Here is a 19,337-nt window from a genome sequence, read left to right as displayed (position 1 = left end):
ACGTCTGGGCCATGCTCGCTCTGGCACCTCATGTCCTACCACCCTGTGCCTCCCCAGCCACCTCCCTTCTGTGATCAGCTCTAGAACTTTTCCTCTTTGCTCAAAGAAACCCATCCAGGTCTTTGTGTCTGCCTGGAGTGCCCACTTCATCTTCGTACTTTGGAAAACCCCTTTTATGCTTCAGGACCAATTGAAATGTCAGCTCCTCAGAGGTTTTCCTTGACTGTCGTAGGCACAGAGAGTTCATTCCTTTGCTCAGACAATGCACAGAATTGTGCTTAGGAACCTGAACCCTGCAGTCACACTACCTGGGGTTCAATCCCAGCTCTACTATTTAGTAGCTCTGTGTCCTTGAGCAAGTTACTTAACCTCTCTGTGTCTAGGTTTCCTTGACTTTAAAATGGAAATAATAGTCCTAGGCTCCACCTCACTGGGTTGTGATGAAGATTAAATAAAATAAAGTTTGGCAAGCATTTAGAACAGAGAGGGCATACCATATGGTAGTTAGTATATGAATGTGAACTGTTGTCCTTCAACTATTCCTTCAATTGTGCAATTTGTGTTAATTGCTTCCTCTCTGCTCTTGTAGATCTGTGTTCATATTCCCCTTCCAACACCTACTGTACTGTTTGATCTTTCCCCTTGGATTATGGACTTTTACTGGGTAGGGCACAGATCTTGCTATTTTGGTTTCACACACACACACACCTATTACATTGCCTGGCATGAAATAAGTATTCAACAGATGCTTGACTGGTTGCAGTATGACTTACGATTGATTGTTTTTGAAGAGTTCCCATAGAAACTTGATTTGATTTTTCTAGCAACCCCACAAAGGAGACAGAAATAGCAGCGGATTTATTTCTCAGTAAATGTGAAAAATAAGAGCAATTCTGTACTGCTTTATTTTACAATTTAGGCGAGAAAATTTGCAGAAATGTCCTTCTAATTAAATAAGTCAAATATGATGAGAAGGGAAGGGAGCATAATAAGCCACAAATAATCTTCTTCAGTAAATTTTAAAGAGGTATTATTTTTCATTTACTGTTCATAGTAGGATATCACTACCTTATGAAAGCATACCTCTTTTTTATTATTTCAACAAATGTTTATCGAGTACCTACTGTGAGCCAAGTACTCTTCTAGGCACAGAGTATACAAAAGTGAAGAGAATAAATAAAATTTCCCACTCTCACCCAACTGGATGGAGTTGGACAATGAACAAAATAATAATGTAATATGAAATGTAACTGTTTTTGTACAATTTAGAGAAAATGTCCATGTTTTTTCCAAAGTTAAGTCAAACCTAATTAAATTTTGTATTTTCTTCAATTGCTTGAATCCAGGGACCATTATTTTGTCAGCCAATAGAATCTCCTCTTGAGATCATTGTAATAGGGCTTCCAACATTTATTTAAAATCCTCTTCATTGGGGCACCTGGGTGGCTCAGTTGGTTGAGCATCAGACTTCGGTTCAGGTCACGATCTCATGGTTTGTGAGTTCAAGCCCTGTATCAGGCTCGCTGCTCTCAGTGCAGAGCCCACTTTGGACCTGTCCCTGTCTCTCTGCCTCTCCCTTGCTCATGTTCTCTCTTTGTCAAAAATAAATAAAAAACATTAACAAAAATTAAAATTGTCTTCAGACCTATAGGTTATTAGTGGACTTCAGTTTACCTACCAGATTGCTTTAAAAAAAACAAACACTGAAGATTATGAAAACATTTGTGAAATACAGTTTATATAAATGGTAATGGTCAGTCTGAACGACTGATTCTTGGCAATCTTTGACTATTCATGGCAATTAATAATGGTGGTAACAAAGTAATTATCAAAGTGCAGCATTTTGATATATAACGTGTTATATTATAAACACGTCATAAGAATATTACTGTAAAGTTCTGTGGTTTTTTATTAGGCTGTTGTTTTTTTTTGAGTCCTCTTTATTTCAGTTAGCTGAATGGTTTAGAGTAGTGCCATTCACATGAACAGACTCAGAAACATAATTACATTTTAGATCAATGAGAGGGAAATCAAATACAGATGAGCTTACCTAATAATTACGTGCATAAAATACTGTGATGACACATTGTGATGTCCTCTTGCTTATGCCTTTGGTTTAATCGCTGAGGTAGATGAAAGTGTTTCTTTTCCTTTAAAACAATCGATGTTCTGGTAAGTTATCCATTTACTGAGTACTTTAATCTGACACTTATAGCATGTCCCTCCATTGCTGTAAATAGCAAATCTTTTGGTCAGTAATGAAAGTGAATTAATCCTGAACCATAAAGCAGGAAAGAAATCTGTTATTGGGCTTTCCTGAAAGGCACACAGGACATAGATGCTGATATAACTGCCACCATAAGTATTTCTGAGGATCTCTTTCAATGGGGAGATGTTCATTATGGCCACCCTTGAAATCATGGTGGTGTCCAGTGGTTTGGTCCATGTGCTCCTATTAGTTTTTTTATTGCTTGCTTGCTTGCTTGCTTGTTTTTCTGGTGAATACCTTGAGGGAGCTGAAGGAAGTTTGCTTTTTACTATGAGTAAGATGGGGAGGTACTGAGGGGTTTTAATGGAGTAGTGGCATGATCTAACTTTATGGGATTACCCTGGCTGCTCTGTTGAGAATAGATGGAAGGGAGACAAGGATAGAAGCAGCGAGGCCAGTTAAGGGACTGATCCAGGTATAAGACAATGGTGGCTTGGAGTCAGTAGGTGGTAGAATGGAAGCAGTGAGAAGTGGTTGGATTCATGCTAAGTTTTGAAGGGAAAATCACCAGAATTTGTTGGTGGGTGTGATTGGTGTGAAAGATAGAGGTCAAGCATGGCTAAACTGAACAACTGCAAGGGTGAAGCTGCAAGGATTAATTGATCGGATGGGTGAGGATGGGGGGCGTGGAGCAGGATTTGGGGGAAATGATGAAGTGCTCTTGACATTTCAAGCAGCTCTTCCACTGCTCGTCCTGGGATGCTCCTGAACCTCGACTCTCTCACCACTCCATGTCCCAGGTCCCCATTGCAGGTTCTCTTTAGGAAGTTTACTAGATCTTCCCATCTTGCTCTGTGTCCTTGGAAAGTCATAAGGAGCTCATGGCTTGGCCAGCACCTTGTCTGAGAGGTTACTGAGAGTCCTTAGTCAGTTGAAATCCAGGTGGGAAGGTTAGTGAAGAGTTTGGGTGGTTACTGTTCACTTACCTTGCTCATGGACTGTTGGTAATGGTGGCTGATTCTTGGCAGCCATATTGTTTTTTATAGCAATGGCTTATGCTGTCATGAAGGGAACAGTAATTAGCAGTCTTTAGAGTTAAAATAAATGTGTGGCATTGTCAACACGTGATAAAGATGTTGCTGAGAGGGGTTGTTGAGACAATTCATCCAAAATCCTGATTCCAGTTGAAGGCCCTCCATTTCTGATTCTGAGCTGTCGGCTTACTTTTGTATACTAGTTGAGGGCTTTGTAAATTTTACTTTGCATATGAATCACAGGGGGATCTTTTTTGGATGCTGGTTCTGATTAAGTAGATCTTGTAGGGATGGGAGGACTGATAGCCTGTATTTCTAATGTTAATTCCAGGTAAAGATGGTACTGCCGCTAGTCTAAGGACCTAACTCTTCAGTGGCATGGTCCTTGTTGAATTTCTGGGGTCTATTCCATTGATGACCCTCCCCACAAAGATCTAGACACTTCTATACTAAGTAACTTGGGCTTGGAAGAAAGGGAAGCATTAAGGTCAGTGGAGAGCAGTGAGAAAGTTATGCTGGGAACTATAGACACAGGACCAGGGATGGAAGCAAACAAACAGAGGCAGAAATGATCACCTTCTTCCATATGTGTGGTGTTTGTTCCCACCTCCAGAAGTGGCAGTCTAGGAAATTGAATTTAATCAGGCTACACCTTGGAGGATGTGGATTAGCAGGCTGACTTGGGACTGTTAAATCAAATCTACTTGCAATGTTTCACTGTCTACACATCATGCACAATATAATTTTAAATACAACATGGGCATTTTAGGTGGCCCATGAACCACCAATGTTTTCTTATAATCTTAATTGTCCTGTTACCTTCTATTTATGGTATGAGTTTCAATATCTGCTCTCCTCTGCAGCCTGTGAGCCTTCTGCATGCAGTGACAATGTCCCATTTGTGTTTCTGTCTCTAGGCCCTGCCCATCATCATGGCTCAATAAATGGAAAGGGGCCTGGGTTATCTTGGCCAGAGAGTCTGTAATAGACGTAGGTAAATTCTGTTGGGTTTCATTGTTAGTTAGTGCCATTTGTGCTAGAACATAATAATTTTAACAAAAATGTAAAGACCTGGGGAAAAATGTTTTCAGAATCTTCTAATGACTTCTCACTGAATAGAGGTCAATTTTATAGATAGTATTAGTGGTGTTTAGAGAATGTAAATGAGAACTAATAGATTCAGGAAGAAAATGCTAAAATATTTAAAATCTGTGTTTAAAATTTTAGCTTTGTAAAGGACATCTTTCCTAATTTATTTTAGGAAAAATGTTGGATATTTGCAAACTGTAAATACAAACTACTTTTTATCCATTTTCCCACCATCCCTTAAATAAGAATGAGAAGATATTAACAAAGGACTTCTTTCTCTCCCTCCCTCCTTCCTTCCTTCCTTCCTTCCTTCCTTCCTTCCTTCCTTCCTTCCTTCCTTCCTCTTTCCTTCAGGCATACATTTTATTGGCTTGTGATTTGCCTTTCTAGTGGGATTGGAAATGAGAATGTTTTATAATACAACATTAACTATGGCTTACAAGGAAGAGTTGCGATCACTTAGTTTCCTTAGACTACTCTTTTTTTTTTTTAATTTTTAATGTTTTATTTATTTCTGAGAGAGAGCATAATCAGGGGAGGGTCAGAGACAGAGGGAGATACAGAATCTGAAACAGGCTCCAGACTCTGAGCTAGTTGTCAGCACAGAGCCTGATGCGGGGCTCAAACCCACGAACCGTGAGATCATGACCTGAGCCGAAGCTGGATGCTTAACTGACTGAGTCACCCAGGCACCCCAGACTACTCGTCAGAAAACAACAGGGGCACCTGGGTGGCTCAATCGGTTAAGTGTCCAACTTCAGCTCAGGTCATGATCTGTAGTTGTGGATTCGAGCCCCATGTTGGGCTCTGTGCTATGAGCTTGGAGCCTGGAGCCTGCTTTGGATTCTGTTCTCCCTCTCTCTCTCTGCCCCTCCCCTGCTTGTGCCCTGTCTCTTTTTCTTTCTCTTTCAAAAATAAACATTAAATTTTTTAAAAAATTAAAAACAAACAACAAACAATCTTGTTTGGCTTTTCTGATGATTAGTAATTTGTATTGGTTGTAGAAAGTTTTAGGAAAAAAGGGAAAATTTAGAGAAGAAAATAAAAATAACACCTGCTTTCCATCATGAAGAGGTAACATGTTGGCATATTTTCTGTGTGTGTGTGTGTGTGTGTGTGTGTGTTTTGTTATAATATTCTTGTCTGGTTTTGGAATCAGGGTAATGCTGGCCTCATAGAATGAATTGGGAAGTATGCTTTCCTCTTCAGTTCTTTGGAATAGTTTGTGTAGAATTGCATTATTTTTTTTCGTATATATTTGTTGTAATTTACCAGGTAAACCTTCTGAGCCTGACATTTTCTTTTGGGAAAGTTACCTATTTCTTTGTTGAATGAACCTGGTTGAATGAACTAGAAATTTGTCTAGTTCATCTAAGTTGGTAAATATACTAATATAAATTTATTTGTAATATTCCCTGTTATTCTTTTAATGTCTTTAAGATCTATAATGATGTCATTTGTGTCATTCCTGAAGTTGGTAATTTGTGTCTTTCTTTTTTTGGCTAAAAACCAAAGGTTGTCAGTTTTATTAGCCAGAGATTTATCAACCTGGCTAAAGTTTTCTCAATTTTATTGGTCTCAAGTAAATAAATTTTCATTTCGTTGATTTTTTTTCTCTATTGCTTTTTGGTTTTCTATTTGATTGATTTCAACTGATACAGTTTTTTCCTTTTGTTCTACCTAATTGAGTTTAATTTGCTTAAGGTAGAAGCAAAATTTATTGATTTGAGATTTTTTTTCTGATATTGGTGTTTTGTGCTGTCAATATCCCCAAAATACTGCTTTAGTGTCTTTGTCATATTCTTTCACTACAAAATATATTTTAACTTATTTTTGTTTCTTCTTTGATCAGTGGGTTGTTTAACATTGTGTTACTTAGTTTAAAGTTATTTGGGGATTTTTTTCCAGAGATATTTCTGTTGCCAATTTCAAATTTAATTCCACTCTGGTCAGATGACATGCTTTTTTAAGAACTGAATTCTTTTAAGTTTGAGGAGACTTGTTTAGAAACCCAGAAATTGGTCTATCTCAATACTTTCATTGTGAACTTAGGAAGAAAGATATGTATTCTGCTATTGTAGGGTGAAGTATTGTTGACATGTCAATTAAGTCAATTTGGTTGACAGTGTTGTTCAAGTCTTCTATATCCTTACTGATTTTTTGTCTTCTTACCTTATCAGTTATGGAAGACAGATAATATATTTCTGGCTGTAATTGTGAATTTGTCTATTTCTCCTCACAGACCTGTTTTGACTTATGTATTTTGAAATTTTTATTAAATGTAAAAATTTTTAGGATTTTTATGTCTTCCTGATGAGCTAAACCCTTTGTCATCATGAAATGACTTTCGCTGTCCTTGTATTATTATTTGTTCTAAAACTTTCTTTGTCTGATATTAATACATAGCTTTTTAAAATTAGCATTAGCCTTTATTATCGTTTTCTATTCTTCTATTTTTAATCTACTATGTCTTTATCTTTAAAGTGCATTTCTCCTAGGCACCACATAGTTTGGTTTTGCTCCCCCCCACCATATGAAAATCTCTGTCTTTTAATTGGGGATATTTAGGCCATTTATATTTAATGCACTTATTGATATGGGTAGGTATAAGTCTACAGTATTGTTATTTACTTTTTATTCCATACGTTTTGTATTCTCTTTTCCTCTTTTTTCTTTTTGTCTTTTTTGTTAAGAATATTTTTTTATGATTCCCTTTTATTTCCTTTCTAAGCTTATTAATTATACCTTTTTATTTTGCTGCTTTAAGGTTGCTTTAGGGTTTTTAGTATGCATATTTACCTGGCATACTCTAGATATTCAATATATACTGTTGAGTGACAAATGAGTACCCTAGGTGCCTATGGCAAAGGGCTGCTGAAAGCCAGAGGCATGAAGAATGGTCACTAATCTTGTGTGTCATTCCTTTCCAGCTTTTATTTTTCTCTTTCACACCAAGTTAGTTAGTATGGATGTTGGCTTTAATATTCCTGTCTTGATGTTTGTCTCTTGAGGATAGGTGCCTGTATCCTCCCCACCATCCCCCCTTTAATACTTTAACAAATAGATACTTTATCCTTAGGTGGTGCTTTCTGCAGGATTTTTTGAAAGTGTGTGGATTGATGCTGTGGCCTTGACTTATGGACAAGCCCCAAAAGTAACACCCTTATCAGGAAGAACAGACAATTTAAGGAACTGGGTAGGAAAAGGCTTCAAAATAATGGTCTAAATTTAGGATTAGCTGATCTCAGCAAACTACACATGAAAAGGAAATTCAGATCTAACAGATTTTCTCCATTCTTGGAATGCCACCAGTTATTTCAAGGCTATTAAATATTTTTAAAAAATCATTGAACTTCCTGATTAAAAAAGAAAAATTTATGTTCTCTCCCTCTTTTTATTTTTTCCAGCAAGTAACCGGCAGAAGTTTTGGTGATAAAGATTTTCGGACAGGGTTAGAAAATGGAATCCTTCTCTGCGAGTAAGTATAGCCTATTATTCAATTGGTTTTACTAAAAAAAAAAAAAAATCATAAATACTATTCAGTTCATCTGTAAAACTTTGTATTTTGTTTTGCATTTATTCATAGTTTGATTCTGAAATTTTAAAAAATCACTAGGCTAGGCAGTACACCTAAGTAGGTGAGGGAGTTTTAGCGTACAATAAGGAGAAAGCGATGGGGACTGTGGTATTTCTACTTAGATAAAGAAGTATCTGGTAGCTGCTACTCAGCTCCAACCAATGTTTATAATGTAGGAATCTGGGCCCAGGTAATTGGGAGGATGTGGACCCATTTGTAGTAAAAGTAGCAGCTTTTCTCCCCTTTATCCCCCAAACAAAAGCAATTTGTGCCATGTGAAACAATGCATCTAATTACTTACAATATCTTAAAACATGGCAGTTAATGTTCCTCACTGGGCTTGCTCCCCTGACGCATTTTGAACTTACTTAATTTACGCTACTGGCAAATTTCAAATGTGAATAATCACTGCAATGTGTGATTTTTATGCTTTGAACCTGGGTTTTGTCATAAAGCACAGCTATGATAATGGTTTCAAGAGCTTTCTGTGAAGTGGCCCTACAGAAAATAAACTAGAGTCGTAACACTTAGAGGTGGATGAACATACACTTTAAGGTCTCAAATTTTGTATTTCATAGGTTCTATCATTCGGATACTGGTTTTTGTTCCATTGAGGTGAAATGTACACACAGGAAAAGCACAGCTCCAGATATATAACCTGATGGATTTTGAGAAGTGTGTACATGCATGTAGCCTACACCCTGTCAAGATATAGGACAGCAAATTCCCTCTTGTCCCTTCCCAATCCATCTCAACCACCTCTAGAGAAACATCGTTCTAATTTCTATCACCATAGCATTTATTTGCCTTATATCTTGAACTTTGTGGAAGTGAAATGACATAGAATGCACTTTTATTTTGGCGACCTCCAGAATATTGCTTGGTACCTACCAGTGTAGTTGAAGGACTTCAGGTTTTGGAACCTGAGAACTAGAAATGCAAGTCTTACTGTAGCCCTTGAATCATTTACCTCGTTGGGCCTCAATTTTTTCTCTCTAAAATGGTAACAAAAAAGTTAACAACTCTTGCCTACTTCATAAGCTTTTTGTGACTTTCAAGGAGATAACATGGATGAGGTACTTTGAAAAATTACATTTGCTATACAAATGTTGATGATTAGGCAGCACTTTTCAACACACTTCCTGCCAGCACTTTTTTCCCTGCTTCCCACTGTCCTTTTTTCCTCAAAGAGAAATTTACATGCCCTGATTGCTGTTTCCATGCGTTCCTTCCTGGGGAGCCTCTTCTCTCTTCTCATACTTTACTTCCCTCATTGCTTCTCCTCCCTTTTTTAAATCTAAATCTGAGCTCATCTCTTACATAAGCCATACTTAGTTTAGCGTCTCACCAGAGACAAACCCAGGCAGGCTCCAAACACTTCCCTTGTGTTTTAACTCCAGCTTCCCCAGTGATGCTGGGCTTAGCCCTCTCCTGAATACAGACTAGCCACAATCTGATCTAATTTATGTGCATCATGCTATTTTAACTGTTGAAATGTGTCTTTGGTACCAACTTTTGTTTAGCTAACATTTGCTCCAAAGATTCTTGTGGGCATCCATCTCTCCGCTATATTCCTGTAAATAAATCTGTCAAGGAGTAGTATTGCTTGCCAGACTTTGGATTGAGAAGGCTCATCTGAAGCTGATGCTCTGGGTCTGGAGACATTTGCATGCATAGAACTTGCTTCTTAACTGGATGAAGATGTTGAGTTAGAGGATGAGTTCTGTCATGTGAGCAGTGGCACCATCCATTGGCCTTTTACAGATACATTAATGAATGTTGGAGTTGTTTAGGCGTGGAGGGATGGGGCTTGGGTCTAGGCCATGGTTAAGAAATACTATGGTTAGCCAAGATAGAGGCCCAGATTATAGCCAGGGGCCTTCTTAAGTTATAAAGGGTTTGGACTGTCGACAGCCAAGAGTGAAGCTGAATGAACTGGCCAACACAGAGGCTTGGACAAGTGTTACTGAACGGCATGTAGGCCAGAACTCAAGATAAGTCAATTATTGTCTAAGTCTCCTACCCACAGAAGATTAGACCCACTGATATATTTGGAGGAGTCTGAAAACCAGAGTCAAGTCTTGGCTTCCCTGTGGGATTCCAGCCTGGAGCTCCAGCAGAGTTTGCTAAGGTAGAATGAACTGCATCAAAAGAGTCAGTAGCATGAGTCTCAGTCAGAGCCCTCGAGGAAAAGCTGGGTCAGCAGCTGGAGAAACCAGATGCAAACAGATTTCTGAGTCCAGGAGCCACAGAGCAATGAGAAACAAAAGCATGGCCCAACAACTGAATGCACTGAAGGTTGAGAGCAATGGAGGAAGATTTTCCCCTCGTCTTTGGTCGGGGCAAGGGCATGGCTAGATTCTATCTGAGCTGAAGCATACTGGGCTGCTGAGATCAGCAAGTTTGTTTTCTGGGACTTGTATCCTGAGACCCATCTCGCAAGAAGGGGGACTTACACTGTGGGGCTGGTTGACGGCAAGGACCAAAAGGTAGAAAACTCAGTTTGGAGGGTCTCAGGAAAGTGTGGGCTCCCAGACAGTGGATCCACACAGGTTTTAAACACCTGTCTTTGGAGAGTAGATGAGAATGTGTAAGGGTGTGCCACTTTCTAGAACCAGAGGAGTTTTGTGGATGCTGATTTAAAGCTTTCTAACTCAAAATTTCCACTCATGTAGCAACATTTAACAATGTAAGAACTCCCTATAATTTCAAATTTCGAAAACTAGCAATTCAGCTCTTCTGAGACTGAGGCTTTCATAATATACAGCCCTCTTTTTAAAAATTGTTGGGCTTTTCAACTTCATATTATTCAAAACAGAAGCCCAGTTGGTGTCTTGTAATAGTGTAATGACCCCAGTTGAAAAATACATGAACAGCATCCATGAATGATTCCTTTTGTTCAACAAACTCTCGTCTTTTTGTCTGAGTTAGATCAGCTCTAAATGGTGGTTGCAACTGGAGAGACATGCTCTTTGTTCACTAAACATTTCCTGAGTTGTTTATGAGTCTGAAAAAAAAGTCATAGTTCTCATCAAGCAAAGGGCATTCTTCTGTGCCTGGGGTCTCATTTTCCTTCTTACCAAACTTCCATATGGCTTGTAAGGACTATTATCATACCCATTTCACAGAGGAATTAAGAGTGACGCTGAGGATTCAATAACTTGGTGAAGGTTATACAGATAAGAAAGCTTTACATTTGGAAGTCTGATTCCTTAGCTTTTGCTCTGAACAACTGTCCTGTGCCTGCAGTTGGGATTTTAGTGGGAGAGAAAAGCAAGAGGTTTGGAGGTTAGTGATGGTGGCATGGAATTGGCGCCAGAAAGCATTGAGCGGTACAGAGGATAACCACCGGGTCTCAGCTGGATGGAGCGTGAAGAACTGCATGAGGTTGGTGGTCTTGGGATGTAAGCATCAAGGACCTGGTGGTCCTTCTCAAGATAAGAAGGCAAGTCCCATAAGAGGGAAAGCATGAGAGAGCTAACGGGCGAAGGAGGCTGTAGTCTGTAGAGGATGTAGGGATTTCAGCTTTCGTAGGTAGAGCCGTCAAACCAGATAGAGACAAAGGCGGAGGTGTGGATGTGGACTAAAGACTACAGAGACAAGGGAGAAAAGACTGGCGCCTACAGGCAGCATATAAGGTGGAAATGGAGTAATGTCAGAGTCACCCTGGGAGCTCTTTTACTTTGCCTGTCAAGCGCGGTACCCATGGCTTTGCATAGGCTGCCCCCATACGCAGTACTACTTCGGCAAAAAATGCGTAACTTGTAGTAATAGCAAGTACAAACTAGACTCTGCACGTGCCAAGTAGAATTCTAGTACATGTGTTTTTGCTGTAATCACTTCTCTCTTCCTCTATGGTTTTTGCCAACTGTGTGTACTTGATGTTTGGAGGTTAAACGATCAAATGATGTGAGTCCTCTACGGAGCAGTAAATAAAATGTCTGGGGTCAAAATGTGACCGGGTGACAAATGTGTGACAAGTGTCATGCTGTTAGAAATGTTAACCAAGAACTGCATTATGTCCTTGAGGACTTCAGGGTTTAAAAGGAAGGCTGCAAATAACCATTCCCTAAGGAAGACCCTCCCAGAACAGAGTTGTTGATGACTGTCATCTACTTCCCTGTACCTAGATCAGACTGTTTTGAAATAATTCCAGAAAGGAAAGTTTCTGGCTTGTTTTCCTGACTATGACTTTATTATTTAGTTAGAACTCTGTGGAATTCTGTCTATATCAGGGGTAGGCAAATTATGGTCCTTGGCCTGTTTTTGTACTGGCTTTCTCACTAAGAATGGTTTTTATGTTTTAAAAGGGCTGTAAATGAAATAAGACAAAAGTTCGTATATGGCCCATAGAGCCTAGAATGTTAACTATTTGGTCCTTTACAGAAAGTTTGTCCGCTCATAAGGACTATTGGATAAATTTTGGATGTAATTGTTTACCCACATAACGTTAAGAGTTTGGGCAGTGAGTTTGGGCAGTGCAAGAATGCTATTTAGGTAAATAAAATAATTTTTAGAAAAGATTTTCTCAGGGCATTTTTTTAAGTTTATTTTGAGAGAGACAGAGACAGCATGAGTGGGGGAGGGGTGGTAGTGGTGGGGAGACAGCACAGAGTCCTATGTGGGGCTTGCATCCACAAACAGTGAGATGTTGACCTGAGCTGAAACCAAGAATCAGACGCTTGACAGACTGAGCCACCCAGGCTCCCCTTTCAGGACTTTTTAGAAGTCCTTCTTCCACCCAACTTTTTATTTTGAAAAATTTCAAGCTTATAGAAAAGTTACAAGAGTAATATAAAGATGATGTGTATAGTCTGCAACTAGATGCAAATGGTTCAGGAAAAAAGAGGCATATGCAGGAAAAGATCAAGTAAGTATGGCAAAATGATAAGATAGTTAGCCCTTGAACAACATAGTTTGAATTGTGTGGGTCTACTTACATTTTGATTTTGTTGATAAATACAACAAAGTAAGTGTATTTTCTTTTCCTTATGATTTTCTTAATAGCGTTTTCTTTTCCTGAGCTTACTTTATTGTAAGAAATCGTATATAATACATATAACATACAAAATATATATTAACTGTTATCAGCAAGGCTTCTGGGCAACAGCAGGCTAATAGTAGTTAAGTTTTGGGCAAGTCAAAAGTTATACATGAATTTTCAGCTGTGCAGACGGGGTTGGTGCCCTGAACCCCCATGTTTTTCAGGGGAACCGAAGTGGCATCTAGTTACGGGGTGCATGCTCTCCTATCTTCTCTGTTATTTGATTTCTCACCCTCCCTCACCCCTTTTACTTTCTTCTTTGTTACCACCCAACGAAACACATTTAACAAAAGCCAGTTCCAATGCTTTTGTGAGATGGTATGGTGGAAAGTGAATGGATTGGGGAACACTTAGGTTGAATCCTAGGAAACTGTTATTAACAGACTGAAAACAGCCAGGAAGTGTGGTTTCATATGGTTCAACATAGTTAACAGCTTACATCCTTGGTTTGTCTCCTATGTGTCCTCAAGCAAGTTACCTAACCTTCTTAGAGCCCCAGTTTCCTTAGCTATAAAAACCAATATAATTGTACCTAGTTAATAGAGTTGCTCTTAGGTTACATGAATTGATGATATGGATAAATCTCTTTGTTCAGTGCTTGGAACATAGCAGACCCTTAAATATTAACTTGTCTCCCTTCATCTGTGGTATGGGGAAATCACTACCTCATAAGTCCCTGAGAGATTCCAGGAAGAGAATACTGTAAAACACTCAGCGGTGTCTGGTGCTCGCTTGGCACTCTGGACCACTAGCTGTTCTCATTATTATTGTTGGAAATAGGCCCAAAGTCAATTATGAATACAACATAGTCAGTGCAACTCTATGTCACTGTGCACCCATCGGCTCTTTCTCTAGGACAGCCAACAAGCCACAGGATGAACGAGCTGGGATTTTACTTTCCAGCTTCTCTTGCCTAGCCTGTGATCAAAAGCTGGGCAAGAAAGTTTGGGTCCCTTACAAACTTGACCATCTGTGAATAATGAGCTTTGGCTGGCAGAGCTTGAGGCCTAGAGTGATTGTTTTGAAAACAGTAACCTCGACCTCCGTGGTGATGTCATTTCCTCTCACTCTCTCCAGCCTGGTTTCTTTCTCTGGGAAAGCTGTTCCAGAACCCTCCAGGCAGAGTTAATAGGTTCCCATCTGGCTTCTAAGGACCCATACCACCTTCGTGCTAGCATGTATCACAGTGTTTCTACCTCTTTGTTCCACATCTGCTTCCTGTACCAGAGCGAAAGCTTCCTGAAGACCTCTTCTGTTTATCTTTGTATTTCCTTCACGGGACACTGGTCTGGCACATAACTTGTCTATTACAGGCACCTGTTGCATAAACTGAGTCCAGTAGTAAGGTTGCTAGCTAGACTACCTCATCAACAGTGATCTTGACTTTCTCCTAGTCTTAGCTGTCATTGTCGGACTGTCTCTGTCCCCCCTCCTCCCCCCTCTTCTTTTTCCTCTTTTCCTCTTTCCTCCTCTGCCTTCCCCCTTCCCTTCACACACACACACACACACACACACACACACACTTTTACATAAAGAGTAGAGCCATCCCTGAAGACTGGAGACCAAAGCATAGAAATATCTCCTTTTAGCATAAGATTCTCCACTATAGGTTCAGAGTTATAGAGGTCAACTTAGGGATTTTGTTCTGCAGACACATTTGCATGGAATGCAAAGTCTGAGTATGTCTGTTTGCAAACAAGTGACCAATAGAGAATGTCTTGTGTATTTTTGTCTTGGTTCTTATGTTGGTGAAATAATTTTCTGAAGATAAGAAATCTGTTGGCAAACACTTGTTTATATTACCACTGATGAATGAGCTGCTTATTCTAAGAAGGAAGGCTTGTCCTGGATCCTTGTCCTGATTCCAGCGTGAGATGTGGTGTGCCACAGATATGTACTAGCCTTCTAGGACAGGTTGGAAGTTGACGGTGTGATTTTGCATGGAGACATTTTGTCATACGGAGGATTTGTTAGATCTTGGCCATGTTCTGCACAGTCCCAAGGGAGGAACTGAGGGACATGAAAAGGGAATGGAAGATGTGATTCCTGATCTTCAAGAGTTTTTTCATGTTTTGGGGGCTTGAACACCCTCACCAAATAGTTAAGTGACCGTGTAAACCAACATATGAGTAAATGCAAGTGACCAAGATTTAATAAGAAGTTAAACAAAGGAAGATTGTTATAGTTTGGGAGATCATTATTGGACAGATGCTACATCAAGTGAATATTACTTAATGAAGTAGTCTGAAGGAAAGAGAAGAGAGTCCTATATACAGACAAGAGAAGGCAAGGTTTGAGGTCAGGAAGGATTATGCTATGTTTGGTATACATAGAAGAGATCTGCCTGACAGAAGGAAGGGTTTCTCTTCCTTCATTCAAGGAACATTTTGAAGAACCCACTTACAAGTATGGTAAGTTACTAGAAAGTCTAGTACACTATACAATAAAATGATGTAACAGGGATGCTCTGATCAGATCTGGAATCTAAATCCTGACTCTGTATGGGTATAAATCTCAGGTTCTCTTGTAGAAGACATCAAGGTAGAGATCTGAATGTAGAGTAGAGATAAGCCAGGGAATGGGGAGGGGAGATGGAAATAGGGAGGAAGCATTTCTAGACTGAAAGAGTAACATGTCTGAGGTCTCTAAGTATATTGGAGGAATTACAAGGAGACTCATTTGGCAAAAATATAGGAAATGGGGGATAATGGTGTGAGATGAGAGTAGATGGAGAGGAGGAAGAGGCAGGGGAAAGATTGCTCAGGACCTTGGAAACCATGGAAGGATTTTTGGTTCTGACTTCTAGAACAATGGAAATAAGAAGAATTCTGAAGAAATCATAGGACTTGGTAGGGTAGAGGCTATAGATAAATGAAAGAAATGGCTACAAAATAACTAGTGTTTCAGTTATTAATGGCAAGTGGAGTAGGGCCTCTGGTGCACTCTGAAGAGGAGCGTCTATTTGTTGGGAGAGGTCATGATTTCAGTTCTGGCAGGGTGAGTTTGAGATATAGATAGCCTCCCTAAGGGACATTCCTGCAGACTGTTGGCAACAGGAGTCTGGAGCCTAGAGATGAGGCAATGGATTTAACTTTTTCAAATATGATTTGCCAGCCATTGTTGGACATAAAGGCCAAGCTGAAATATACAACAATCTCTCTGCAGGGTAGATCACATCAAGAGAGAATAGCAGAACAAGGTCTCAGTTTGAGAAAGCTTTGCCTCTGGATCAGGGGTGAGAGAAAGGGAAGCTCACAAAGGGGTATCAGAGAGATGAGAGGAAACCCAGGAAAGTGTCATGTCTTGGAAACCAAGGAAACTAAGAAGACTTTTAAGAGACTGGTGGTCGCCTATATTACATGGCCCCAGCAGAGGTCACCTTGCACAAGACCTCAGAAAAGGTCTGCCTTGATGATAGAGGGAGGCACTGGAGACCTTTGTCAATTAATAGCTGTCTCTGAGAACTGCCCCACCAGTGATCATGATTCCACATTTATTGTAAGTCTAGCTCATTCTGTTGCATCATTTCAACAGTCTCTTGGTAGAGACCTTATCTAATGTAAAGTATGCACGTAACATTTTCCTTAACTATTAAAAAAGAAAACGTATTCATCTAGCTAATGATGAATGATCTAGCTAATAATGAACCTAATGGCTTCTTTGTAGAGCGACTATATAATATAGTTTATCATGCAATCGAGATGGTTTTGAGTACGAGGGGGTGTTAGCCAGCTGAGACACTAGAACAACAAAGAAATCTGAGACTGTCCTCAGCAAACGGGGATGTGTGGTCACCCTACTTGTTGGCGACTCCAGACTGATGCCTTCTAATCACCACTGCTTTGATCAGTATCTGCAAACCCAAACCTTATTTAATCCTCACAGCAACCCTGGTAGGTGAACAACCTGGGTCAGCAATTCCCGCCTCCCTTTGTAATGAAGAGATGGAGACCCAGGATGGTAAAGCCAAGTGTGTCTTCACATTCTTTGTCTGGAGCTCTTACTCTAACCCAGATGCTCACTCAAATCTCAGCAAACTTGGGTCCTTTTGCCTTTACTGATTTTAGCCTTAGCAGGCTGGTAAGAATTTGATAGGCCTTCTGTGTAGGGTTCTCCTTTGTCTTTCAGCCATATCACAGTTGGCTTCACTGACTTGGCCAGTCTCCCACTCTTTGGCACCAAGGCTCATTAAGCTTTTAAGTTCAAGTANCAGCTCCTGTGGAAAATCGACAGTGATAGCTGAACTTCTGCTCCGTTGTTGATATTGGTTTTTAATTACACCTCTTTTTTTTTTTTTTTTTTTTTTTTTTTTTTAAGTTCTCCAGTGAAAAGCCGCTTTTTGTTCAAAGATTGGCTTGGCTTAGGTGGGGACTTAAGCAAGAACTGAGTATCCCAACAGCCTTCTGTTAGGAAAGAAGAAAACAGATGAAAAACTTAGAAGGAGAGTCTATAAGGTTCATGATGAGCATAATGAACTCCCAGAGTTGTCTTTTTCCTTCTTGAATTCTCATGAAATAAACAGCCCTTGGTTCCTACTCAAAAGAGGGACTCTTAGAGCAGTGTGTGTGGGGGGGGTGTGGTGAAGTCGGTGTTACTGTCTCCATTCAAACTGTGCCTTGGCATCAATTACAGGAGTCTGCTGGGTGGGGGAGGGGGAAACGTGTTTACATTTGAAACACTCTCAAGCTTATCCATCTTTACAAATGTTTTGTCCATTAAAATTATATAATCCTGGTCACAACTTCGTTTTTCTTAATACATAGTCTTACATGACCTAAACTCAGTAGGGCAATTCTACATGTGTCTTGATGCTGCCAAAAACTGTGGTTGAAATACAGTTATCATTCAGGAACCACTCCTTTCAAAATGTGGTAATCTCTTTTACCCTGTCAATCTGTACCTTAAAAAAGTATTAAACTTCTGCTCAATTAAATCACAGCCTTAATCTCCTTACTCCTGAACAAATTTATTCCACATTTCTTGGAATGATCAACTGACTAAAAATCATATAACAACAGGGTTAAGTATGGGCTGCTTGTGTGGCAGAGGGGAATCAGGCCCACCTCATTGCCTGCCTTTGGAGTTACATGCTGGATTAGGCTTTGCTTGTATTTGAGAGGATTTAGTAGCTCCCTAATTGTATTTCCATAATAATCCATTTTTTTTTATTGTCTCTACTGGGCTGTCAGTCTGGGTGGGCTGACTTCCCACAATGAAGTGTGCAAAATTCTTGCCTCAAGTGTGCCATTCTAAATGTTTCCTTTGGTAACCCACAGAAGAGGACCTTTTAAATAGCCCACCAAGGGCCCAGCTTATAAGTGATTTATTTTTAAAGTTAACTATGCAGAAATAGAGTTCCCTCTTTATAGTATGGAAAAGAAGAAAGAGTGAATGACACGACAGATAGAAAGTTAGGACTTCATGGCTGAGCGATTAGCTCTAGTGCTTGCCTTTCCTTATACCACTGTAGGGTCTACCATAAGGCCAACATTCCCAAAATGGCATCATCAGGCCTGGTCCCCTTCCCACAAAATAGGACGTGATTCAAGTTCCTTTGCCTGGAACCCGGTGTCTCTCACTGGCTGGGTGCAGTGATTATATTTGGCTTATCTTTACCATCCCTTTGCACTGGCCACAGAGAATTATTGTATTTATGATTTTCTTTGTGCTTCTCCATCTCTGTGCCTTTGCTGCATTTCATTCCAGCCACCTGGGGTATTCACTTCCTGTCCATTTCCATCTCCCTAAATCCTAAACCCACACATTGGGCATCTTTTCCTCCACTGAGATAGCCCCCTCGCTGCAGCCTGGATTCAGTGCTTCCTTCCTCTTAGCACCCATGATGGTGACAACTGTATATCCTGGGCTGGAGACAACCCTGATTTCAAGTGCTCTCTCTCTCTCTCTTGTTTCTGGTTTGAAAAGTGTTTTGGCTGTGCCTAGAGCAGATAATTTGTCTTACACAGGGCGCTACTCACGAGGTTGTATGTTTTAACTTTCTATTAGTGAGATAGTAACAGTGACTCAGCTCTCTTTCTATATGGAATGATGCTTGCATGTGTAGGAATGTAAAAAACACTTTGGAGGAAGAGTGGGAAGAAGGAAGATTACTCCAAAATTTACATTTTCAAAGTATTAACTGACCAATGTGTATTAAAAACATGCTGTATTAGCTGAGCATGAATTGTAGACCTAAGTGTAAGAGCTAAAACTAGAAAATTTTTAGAATAAAACATAGGAGTATATCTTTGTGACTTTGGGTTAGGCAATGGTTTCCTTCATATAACGTCAAAAGTAAAAGTGACAAAAGAAAAAGTGGATAAATTGGTCTATATCAAGACTAAAAGGTTTTGTCCTGCAAACAATACTATTCCCCAAGTCACA

The 19,337-nt window shown here is 39.7% G+C and overlaps 1 protein-coding gene across 5 annotated transcripts in view; it reads left to right on the top strand.

Annotated features, from left to right (window-relative positions):
* The window catches only part of LIMCH1 (LIM and calponin homology domains 1), a 323,338-nt gene that overhangs the window by 117,469 nt on the left and 186,532 nt on the right, over nt 1-19,337 (top strand). For all 5 annotated transcript variants that reach the window (XM_077758883.1, XM_077758881.1, XM_077758882.1 and 2 more), the window contains exon 2: nt 7,740-7,810. In XM_077758883.1, the coding sequence (XP_077615009.1) occupies nt 7,740-7,810 (71 nt within the window). The remainder of the gene's footprint in view (nt 1-7,739; nt 7,811-19,337) is intronic.

This window comes from Crocuta crocuta, unplaced genomic scaffold (genome assembly GCF_008692635.1).
Source record: "Crocuta crocuta isolate KB4526 unplaced genomic scaffold, BGI_CrCroc_1.0 scaffold223, whole genome shotgun sequence".
NCBI classification, from domain to species: domain Eukaryota; kingdom Metazoa; phylum Chordata; class Mammalia; order Carnivora; family Hyaenidae; genus Crocuta; species Crocuta crocuta.
The sequence above is the reverse complement of the archived record's forward strand: the minus strand, read 5'-3'. Positions and strand labels throughout refer to the sequence as shown.